Below are 10507 nucleotides of genomic sequence, written 5' to 3'. Positions count from 1 at the left end.
AGCTAGAATACTACCTTCATACAAAGCTTTTAAGTCAGGGGTGGGGGGGGCAGGTGGCAGTGGGCTGGAGCACAGGGCCCATTCTGGTGCCCTGGGGCCAGGGCCCAGGGCAGCAGGAGCATGGGGTGTGGGCTAGCAGGGGCTCTGTGGGGCTGGGCCCAGATGTGCCAGCAAGGAGAGGGGCAGAGCCAGCTCAAGCCCCATGCTGCTGCTGCTGCCTCACCCTTGGTCCCCACCAGCCCTGACCCTGTGCTTCCATCCAACTGTTACTGCGCTCTTGCCCACTGCCACTCCCCACCTGCCTGCTGCTACTGCAACTGCCATTTCTCCGCTTTACCACCCACCACTGCCGGTTCTCCCCACCCCTTCGACCACCTGCTGGCCACTCCAGCACTACATGGTTTCTGGCTGCATTGCCAGACCACAAGATGCAACAGGAACCAGCCCAGCTCCAAAGACTAGGGTGATCACCTGTGGTCCTCCCCTCACCCCCGTCCATTTTTAGATGAGTTGCACGAGGGCAGGGGAACAGCACCAGGGTCCCCAGGCCACAACTTCCTGCCTAGCAGAGGGGATGCTAGGCAGAGGCTTCTGGTTGGGGGCTAGGTGGGAGGGTGGGGCTGGGCAGGCCTTGCTGCTGTGACTGCTGGGTCCTGCTGGCCCTAGGTTCTGCCATCAGCTCGCCCTGGGTCCTGCTGCTGCTGGCGCCTTGTCATCTTGGACAAGGAGCCAGGGGCAGATCATAATTAATTTTCTACATTTTTTAGGGGCCCTGTGGACCAGATAGAATGGCCTGGCAGGCTGGACTCAGCCCAAGACCCAGATTTTGCCTGCCCCTGGTCTAAGTGCATAGATTGAACCAATAAGCAACTGAATAAACATTCACTTTTGATTCCAGAAATGCAGCCATATGCCTGCAGTGGCTCAGGCTAGGGGGTTGCTAGAGCATTCCTCCCTGCTTGGCTGTAGTAGACAGCTTGGACCAAAGCTAAACTACCCGCCCTGTGAGGTGGGGTTTGCAGGGGAGGTGCAAAGCATTGTGGCATGGTGATGGGACTGTGAGTTAAGTTGAATCTGAGTGGATCTGGGACAGAATTTCAGTAAACTGATTTAAAATAAATTAGTGAAACCTGATGCTGCATCCATCCAGGTTTATCTTAAACTGGATTTGGCCATTTTGATGGCAGTTTCCATTCACTGAACTTCTGCTGTTACATATTTGAACTGATTTCTTATCACTTATACTGGTTTATATGTAATTTCTGTCCCTAGCCATAAAGTCCTGTTTAAACTTCATTACGATAATGATTTTAAAGGTTACGTGGCATCACAGAGTACATCTACCTTTTCCAAGTTGTTATATTCCTAGAAGAATATTGCAGGAGAATGGGAAATGCATAAGCAAATATGAAAGCAGAACACATCACAAGTAACTTTCTGAATTGTTCCTAAAATGCTCAGTTTACACCACATGATGAAAGTCTGTTTTCTGCAGTTTGTATTTTGAATTGACCCAGCCACTTGTTCAGTTGAATATGTCTAAGTAACATGAGCCTGTTTTTTGATTGTTACAGGTCTGCTGTTAAAGCCTTGCGTCCTGGAGGAACACTGGTCTATTCTACATGCACCCTCTCAAAGGCAGAAAACAGTGACGTCACAACCCAAATCCTAAACTCCTGCAGCAATATTCTGCCTGTAGACATAAGAGAAATGGCCAGTAACATTTCCCAGGAGTTCACTCTTGCCAGCAATGTCCAGCAATACGAACTCTTAGTCCTCCCAGAACGGGGGAAAGCGTGGGGACCAATGTATATAGCTAAACTAAAGAAAACTTAGTGTGTGCGCTTTGTATGAGCCTTTTGTAAGTCACGTTGACAACTTTTTCTAAACACATACGATTGTATGTATATGAACTGTAGCAAATGTTAACAAGGCAGCGTGGGCTAAGTAGCTTAGATTTAGAGCTGTGAAAGAATACCCCAGACATCCTGAAACGTGAAATTTGAGATTTAATTGGGGAATGGGGCAATACTCGGATATGGTCTGAGCCTGCAACTGGTTCTGTCCAGCAGAGACTGCTGGAATTATGTGAGGTCTTGCAAGGTGGTGGCAAGACTTTGTTTTATGAGGTATAATTGTAAAATGGAGTCCTTTCTTGAGTGCTTCCTAAAGTACTATAGTTGATAGGATTTCTCCCTTTTCCCCTGAACCCCGCCCTTTAAATGCAACACATTTTCAAAATAAATTGCTATGAAAAATGCTCTGCATAAGAATTGCTGGCTTGAATGACCATTTCCTAAGCATCCCAACTTTAGCGGGTTTTTTATTATTTCCAAATGTGCCTACATGTCTCTGATTATCTATAAGAGCTCATTTGTATGCAGAACCTGGCTTTTTAAGCAGGGACTATTCTAAGCTCCAGCAAAACAGGTTTCTTATTTGCCAAGTTGTTTACTGGTAAGAACTGTCTTCTATTTACTGCAAAGGTCAGCAACTATATTGACATGAGCTTTCTTCTCTCTCTCTTTTTTTTGCAGATTATCAAAATATAAACTGAAAGGGTAAATTATGTTGAAAAGCCCCTAAAACAGTAGATTTGCAGACATGTGTTTAGCTTTGACATTAAGTTTGTGGAATAATACATCTATTGAGCAAGCTACAGAGCAAGGACTCGAAACAAAACCTAAATGATTAATAACTGCATGGTATTCAGAGAGTTTTGTTACATAACTGCAGTCACAATGAGCAATACAGACAATCCTGAGAAATGGCTTATTCACTGGGTCATGAAATATTATGAGAATTGGTGATGGCATAGCTGTAGTGGACAAGGAAAGAAAATCCCAATGAGATCATATAGTAATGTTGATGTGCCAGAGCTCCAGCTCTGTGTCAGGTGCTCTCCTATTCCACATCCATATACACAGGATGCCACCTTCTGTAGTGGAGGCATGGCCCTCTTCCTTGGATCTCTCAAGTTCACTGGCAGAAGCAGGACACTGACAGCCCTCATCCCCCTCCTTTACCTGTGGCAGGTTAAGGTGGTTTTGATATCTTGCAGCATACCTTGTAGCTGCGTGACAGGGTTGATGGCATAGTTTTAAGAATGGGTTAGACCAGGACTTATATGGGATGCCTTGAGCAGGGGATTGAACTAGTTGACCTCTGGAGGTCCTTTTCAACCCTATTTTTCCAAGATTCTGTGATTCTAATGCAGCCCTTTTGACAATTCTGATTATAAAGGGTCAAAGGCAAGTTGCTGTTTAAAAATTACTTTAAAATACTATTTAGGCCTCTGCCACCATTGAACCCACTAGTGTCTGTGAGCTTATTCAAAATCTTTCTATTTAAAGTGTTTTTTTCTTTCCAATTTTGCAATCTGAAAAGGCCCCCACAAACAGGGGAGATCAAGTGATTATTCTGGGAGAAGACTAGAACTGGAAAATGGAAAAAAAGCATCCCCAAATCATTTAGTAATTGTAAAGTGCCAGCTGTTAGAGTAGCAGGTAAAAATCAGATTTTCTCTGAAAAAATAATTTGTTCTGCTTAGTTTCTTACTGGTGTTATTCTGCTGGTTACTGACAATGCCAACTTCTTGTCTCATCTACTCTGTCAGTTTTATAAACTGCCCGTCAAATGCTTTAGTTTTGCCTGTACTGCACATGGTGGCTGCTTGGAACTTTACAATACCAGCAGGAATAGATTCAGGCCTTACTGCTCGAAAGGCCAGCATTTGAGCTAAAGAACATCTTGGTTAACAGTACAAAGCATATGACAATTTGAGCAGTTCTGATTTCTATCTAGTGTAGGGTAATATACATCCAGTAGCCAGTTCAATATTGTATATTATACTACAGAGATTTGTCCTGTGGACACTTCACAATTTGCTGACAACTTTTTTATCATCTCTGCAATCCCAAAACATTCCTGTGGCAACAAAAGGAATTTATTACATGGAAGAGTAAGTTGTCAGTGTGTTTTTTAACTTTTTAATGTAATGTAGTGCCCAGGCCATCTCCTTAAAGAGGGGGCTGTGACCTGACCAGCATGGACACTCATCCTGGCCTCCCACCCTACAGCTGGCCACCCAGGCTGGTCAAGGCTGTATTGAAACCTCCAGCGAGGCCTAGCCCTCTGACCATTCATTGGCACTACGGTGGTTGGCTGGGGTCAGTAGAACTTCTACTTCCCCTGTATAAATCCCTGACCCAGAACAGGAAGTGGGCAGCAGAGTTCGTTTTGACTGCTTTGCTATTTCCCCCACCTTGTGCTCCTGACTCAGCATATGCCTAAACTTGTTCTCAGATTCACCTCCTGGCTTGCTGGTGCAGCTTGTCCCTGGAAACTGCTCATTCTGGCACCTCAATCCCCAAGTGAACCCAGGCCTGGCTGCTTACGATCTAGTATGGCATATAGTAGCTTAAAACTAGGAAGGTCAGCATCATGTATTCAGCCAGTTCTTTATAGGCCGCAATTTAAGACTTCTTGCAATAAGAAAATGTTAAATTAAAAAAAAATTATATACATGCAGAAAAGCTATATTCATATACAGTGTTTAAATGTAGTCCCTGCATATTGTGTGTATGCTGTCAGTTTTATTTTTTAAATGCATAGTTTATAATCTCCAGCGTGAGAATGTTGTACATGTCTTTCACACCTGCTTCTTAAGATGGAGTCTCGCCTTCAGGCTTTCCTATTGAGGCAGAATGGGATTAATATACCATCATTCCCCACCGTGTCCCATTGCCTGAAACAGACTCTTGACTGCCTGCAGTCAAGTTGCCTTGATTCTACTGCTTCTCTAAACTTCTGTTGCTGTAGATAGGGTGAGAGCAGTTTGCCCTGAAAACATTCAATGTTACGTGCCATAGAGCTTATTGACTGCCTTTGCCCAGTGAATTCCCAGCCTTCATGGGCTGAACTTGATGCAGTTCCATAGGCACACATTAGGAAGAAGAAAAAATCAATATTGTCTGCTTCAGTGGGGAGTTATTTTGAAATAGCCCTAAAGCAGTTTGGGTTATGTGGTTTGTAACAGCAAGGGAAGAAAAGGCAAATAATAAGGCAAAAATAATACAATTATAAAGACTGCTCTAAAATTAGTCATTTTTTATTTAGTCATTTCAAAATATATGTATTAAGTTTATAATCTGTGTGTGTGTGTGTGTGTGTGTGTGTGTGTGTGTGTGTGAGAGAGATATGCACATGCACGCATTCATATTGCTGCTAGTTACTGATCCATAAGTCTACTGCTAGTTCCAAGGCCTTTTTATATGTATTGAGCAGCAGGCTGCTTGACAACCCTTCATTCATACATTGTAAGGCCAACAAGGTCTTTTATGGTCATGCAGTCCAGTCTCCTGTGTAACCCAGCACTTCCTGTGCTGAAAACATTTACAGAATTCATTGCAACAGCTGAGCAACATCTAAATCAATGGTTCTCAAGTAGGGTTACGCAGATTTTGAAGGGTGCTGCAGGCCAAGTAGGGTGCCGTGAAATCCTTTGACAGGTGCTGCAGGGTCTAAGGAGGGAAGCACACATTCCTTCTGCCTGGCCCTGTGTAAGGAAGTAAGCCCTGTAGTAAATTAGTTGTAGAATTGGGGTGTTGCTCTGTTCACAAAAGTTATGGAGGTGCCTTTTTGTCAAAAAAAGTTGAGAGCCCCTGATCTAAATGCTAGGGAGCCATTTATACTGCACAACAAAATAATCTCAGAATCCGTTTCCAGGAATGTTTCACATACAGCATGCATGAGTGAAATAACCTCAGGAGGTTAATTGCACCTCATGGGAGATGAGAATTAGAGGCAGTGGCAGTAATTTCTATAGATGCCAAACAGGTATTTAGCTTTCATTTAATAGGAATTTACTAAGCTATTCCTCAGGTAAGTTTGGCTCTGGAGATGAATATAAGTAGTTCGAGCTGTTGATGTGTGTGTGACCTTGCCAAACCATGGCTTTAGCCCTTCACCCCTCCTTCCCTTACTACTGCACTGGGGTGCTTTTATTGTACACATTAGGTTATGCACAAAGCGGTTCTAGATCGGTGGACAGAAAAGAAACCCATCCTCAGCCTTACATAGTCTCTGAGTTCCCCAGAAGGCAGTCCTGAGGTAGTCTCTAGAGTGGGTGAGTCCTTGGCTCCTGGTATTTTTAAGACCAGGGTTTTGGGTCCATGAACCTTTGCACCCCAGTTTTTTTATGGTTCTGTCAGAGGGGTATCTTCTGGGAAAACTGGAGGGGGACTTCAGTTCTTCCAGGGAGTTAAGTGCACCTTAAGTCACATGGAGCAAAGGCAGGCTTCTCAAGCAAAAAACCAACCTTTTTCAGTCAACTAGAATACAGCATGCAGAGTCTTTGCCCCATTGCTTAGCCTAGCTCCCCAGGCAGTCTCTGACAGGTAAAAGAGCCCTTGCTGTTCTGTCTTCCCACAAAATGCTCAGGATCCTCTTTGGCCTCCCTCTCTCTCAAGATGCCTCTCTCAGGATACCACCCAGCTCCTCTCCCAGCTCTGCTAAGGTACTTCCTAAAATATTTTTCAAAAATGCCTGAAGGAAAAACTTCTTTACCATCTGAGCCCCCAAGGCCTGGAACAGACTCCCTCCAGAGGTAGTGCAGGCACCTCTGGACACTTTTGGATGCTTATTTTGCTGGGATCCTTTAACCCTAGCTGACTTTCTGCCCCTTGGGCAGGGGGCTGGACCCGATGATCTTGCAAGGTCCCTTCCAGCCCTAATGTCTATGAAATCTGCTGTGCTTTGTGCTCCTTCACTGTCTGAACCTCTCCAGAGCTGAATTCTGTGTTTTGTCTCTGATTTTCTCCCCCCAACCCTTTCTTTTAGCAGTTTTTACCTTTTGTCTCAGCATCTCCTTACCCTTCCCCAACTCGCACATACCTTTCCTGCTAAGCCAAAAATAAAGCTTTGGTAACTTCTCTGTTGCCCCTTGCCCTTGTGCCTGCCCTGACAGCTTTGGGTTCCCATCTCCCCCTGCCAAAGTCTTTACCTGCCGCTTGCCCCTCTACCTACCCCTTATTTTTGCTGTGACAGTGATGGACTCCATGCACACTGCAACCTGGAGCATTGACCACAGCTCCAGCTCCAGCCCCACCCTGTAGCAGCAGCATGGAGATAGCACAGCTGCTACAGGGTCAGGCTGAGGCTGTGCTCTGTGCTCCAGGCGGCAGCAAGGACAGAGCCTGCCAACAAAGGTAAGGGGGAGTGTGGTGGTGGGAGGTGGAGGGAGAAGTGGCAGAGTGGAGAGATGGGGTACAGCAAAGGCCTGAGGCTGCAACTTTGGCTCCAGCCTGAAGCCATGGTTGGTGCTAGAGCTGGAGCCTTGGCCACAGCAGCTGTCTGTCCCCCGCGACCTCGTACTTGGTTCTAAGATGAGGAGCTTTCCCTCTATGTTAAAGGTGGGGTGGGGGAAATGTCATCTTTTACTCAAGTAAATATGGTAACAACACCCAACGAAGCGCTGGAGAGGGTATGCTCAAACTCAAGCCTCCTTCCAAGAGCGCCCAGAGGCAATCTGGTTCTTTTTAAACCTATAGAAAAAGCATGCAGAACAAAAGATCACTGGCCACCATAAAACCCTATAGGGATCAAGTGTTTAGGGGTCCTTCTGAGATCTGAGAGTGTGCTTTTACATGAAGTGATTTGCAGACAAGCCTGCCTGCCCAGGGCCATTCAGCACCTGTATGAGGGCCTCCCCAAGCTCAGTGTCTGAGGCAGACACACTCAAACGGGAACTTGGCAGAACTGACCACTGCTATTGAGGCCCTGCCACGAGGAAGGTGCCAGGCTTTCGCTGATTGTCCAAATTCTACAAGATTTTCTGGCCCCTCCCCAGGCTGGACATTTTGCGCATTTCCCAGGAGAGCCTTGAAGATGGGATCCTACTGGTCAGCTCCTTGCAAGCAGTCCTTCTGCTGCCAAAGAAAGGGGATATCAGTGACATTAAGAACTGGTATATCAGCTCAAAACAGTCATGGCTTCAGTTGTAGACCCTGAGCAAGAGCCACTACATGCCTGGTAGAGTTATCCAAGATAACCTGTTTCTGCTGCCTGACCTGCTGGCAGCCCCAGAACTCTTTGACCTGACCATTGGCCTTGAATCAAGAAAATACCTTTGACTGAGTCAATCTTGACTTATTCCAGACTCTGGAAATGGCATTGCTTTCTTGTTCTGGTCATACACCATCAAGCTGACTCAAGCTAGTCTACCTGGCTCTTAGCAAAAGCTGTGGCTGACGGGCTGAGCCTGCACTTTGTTTGCTTTGCTTTGTGCCTCTTGGCTGCAGTGAGAGCTGCTCTTCCTGTGGATATTCTTGCTGCCCTGGAGGACCACCCCACACATGACAAGGCCTCCTGGATGGCAGCTTGCTACGCAGACCCTCCCTCCCTCCTGCATCACTGCCTATTTCTGTCACAGAAAGACTGTCACAGAGGAATGCAGTGATTGATGACTTCATGTAGTGATGGACCTGAGTTCCAAAAGTGGGGATGTATAAGGTGCCCCTGTAAGGCTGGGTTCCATGCCATGGGTGGTGATGCTGTTCTGTTGTCCCTCTGCTGCGTGAGTTTCCACAACCCTGCTCTCTCTCTTGTGGGGGGGCGGGAAACTATGCCACAATTAAAGATGCTACGTGTGCTCCACTGGTATTGCCAGCAGCATCTGAGAACCTAGGAGGATAATGGAGGCAAGCAAAGTATACAGGTGTTTTGCTCTGATAGAAAGACCCAATAACATATGGTCCCAGAAACATTTAAGGTAATATGCAAATCTGGAGTCATCTCAGGCTACAAAATCAACTGGATGAGGTAACAATAGCCTTGGCATAATGCTTTCCATCAATTCAATTGCCCTGTAGAAGTTAAAAAGGAAAACCAAAAGCATAGCTTGTTTGGGAATCAAATTAGGCATGTTTTTCAAGTGAAGTTCCCACAGGCCAGGTAATTCACAACAGAGAAATTCTGTGGGGAAACAAATGGAGGCAGGCAAGCTAATGGCATGGAAATGGCCATTTTCACAGCTTTGTCATATGTACTGAGATTTGCATAGCTTTTTACTGAAGTGATATTTGTGTCCTCACACATAATCACATTATACCTAGTACATCCTGGGTCCCACATACGGGAAAGGAAGTGCAAATGAGAGATATCTGGAGCTTAATTATCATTGTACCTTGTATCATTTTTAAATGCTGCGACTAAGCAATGCTGCTATTTTATATAGAATAAGAACTCCTGTAAAAATTAGATGCAAGTACTATGTAAAGGAAGCTTTACTGTTTGCTAAATGTGAAGCTTTACCTAATGGCATATGACACAGCTCAATTAAACTCAGTACAGCTTGTCAAAATAATTTTCCACTGTAGGTTAGAGTGGAAAAATGTATTACATACACAAATGACTATAGACTATTACACTCAACTAGGGGACTAAAAGCTCTTAGCTTTCTTGGTAAGGTTTGAAGTGAGAGAAAGAAGTATGTTGGAAGATGCCTTAAATAGCTAAGATGATCAAGACAGAAGCAGTACAATAAAAGCTTTAGAGTACAGCAAAGTGCTCTGGGAGACGTACTGGAATGGTTGGTCCCAACTAAACAAATTAACTTCAGATCCCATCCCCAAGCCTTTCTGGAAAGCCTGGAACTGTGGGAGGACTACTCTAGTCTTATGAGGATTTAAAAACAATGATGAAGCGATTTCTTCTTGGTCAATGCTAGTGCTTTTGCTGTTGTTAGTTATGATGGAGCTGTAGTGATGATAGAGCAGCCATAGGACAAAACCTGTAAGCAGCTGCTTTAGAGCACGTTGGGAACAGAGGTAGAAGAATGCCTTTGGAAATAAGGTTGAGTTCTGGGATATAACCGTGGAAACCTGGGTTAGTGGGGGATACTTTTGCCTTCTGAGTACAAATCTATCTTGAGAGAGAGACTGTGCATGGGAAGTGCAAGCTAATTAATCTTTTCCTTTTACAAAGAAATTCAGTCAATTATTGGCATAATAAAAAAAGAATTCAGGAAGGAAAAAGGACACGGTTGGCGCTACTTGAAATGAGACTATAGTTGATATTACAATAGTGGGATAAAAGCTCCAAGGGTCATGTCTGGTTTAAGTAGACAGCTCTATTTTGGGACAGAATGTGACCCTTTAAGAAGTTTACTTAACTTTTTGAAATATTATTGATCAGGTACTTGTTCTCTTTCTCGCAGCAAGAAAGTGCAAGGCAGACTCTGACAGCCACCGACTACTAAACAGAAAAGCAAGTAAATAAGAGACTTATTTACATTTTCAAGGATCGCTTCGTCAAAGTGGGCCACTAAGCATGGAGAATACACACACACTAGTCTCATCTTTTAAATGGCATCAACGTGTTCCTAATACATGATTTCTGACTGGAGTTGATTTTGTATATGAGCCGTGTTAACAGTGACGAGACGTGTCAAAAAGTGCTTTCATCGGCTGGTCTTCCTGGCTGCCTGTGGAGCCCTGAGGGGGCCTAG

At 44.8% G+C, this 10507-nt stretch overlaps 1 protein-coding gene across 1 annotated transcript in view; it reads left to right on the top strand.

Annotated features, from left to right (window-relative positions):
* NSUN3 (NOP2/Sun RNA methyltransferase family member 3) overlaps window positions 1-3449 on the top strand; it is a 43579-nt gene extending 40130 nt beyond the window's left edge. The window contains exon 6 of the mRNA XM_019525726.1: window positions 1575-3449. Within this exon, the coding sequence (XP_019381271.1) occupies window positions 1575-1836 (262 nt within the window). The 3' untranslated portion in view covers window positions 1837-3449. The remainder of the gene's footprint in view (window positions 1-1574) is intronic.
* Window positions 3450-10507: the final 7058 nt, after the last annotated feature.

Source organism: Gavialis gangeticus, unplaced genomic scaffold (assembly GCF_001723915.1).
Source record: "Gavialis gangeticus isolate Ggan-Ray unplaced genomic scaffold, GavGan_comp1, whole genome shotgun sequence".
NCBI classification, from domain to species: domain Eukaryota; kingdom Metazoa; phylum Chordata; order Crocodylia; family Gavialidae; genus Gavialis; species Gavialis gangeticus.
Note: the sequence above shows the minus strand (reverse complement) of the source record. Positions and strands in the feature narration are given on the sequence as shown.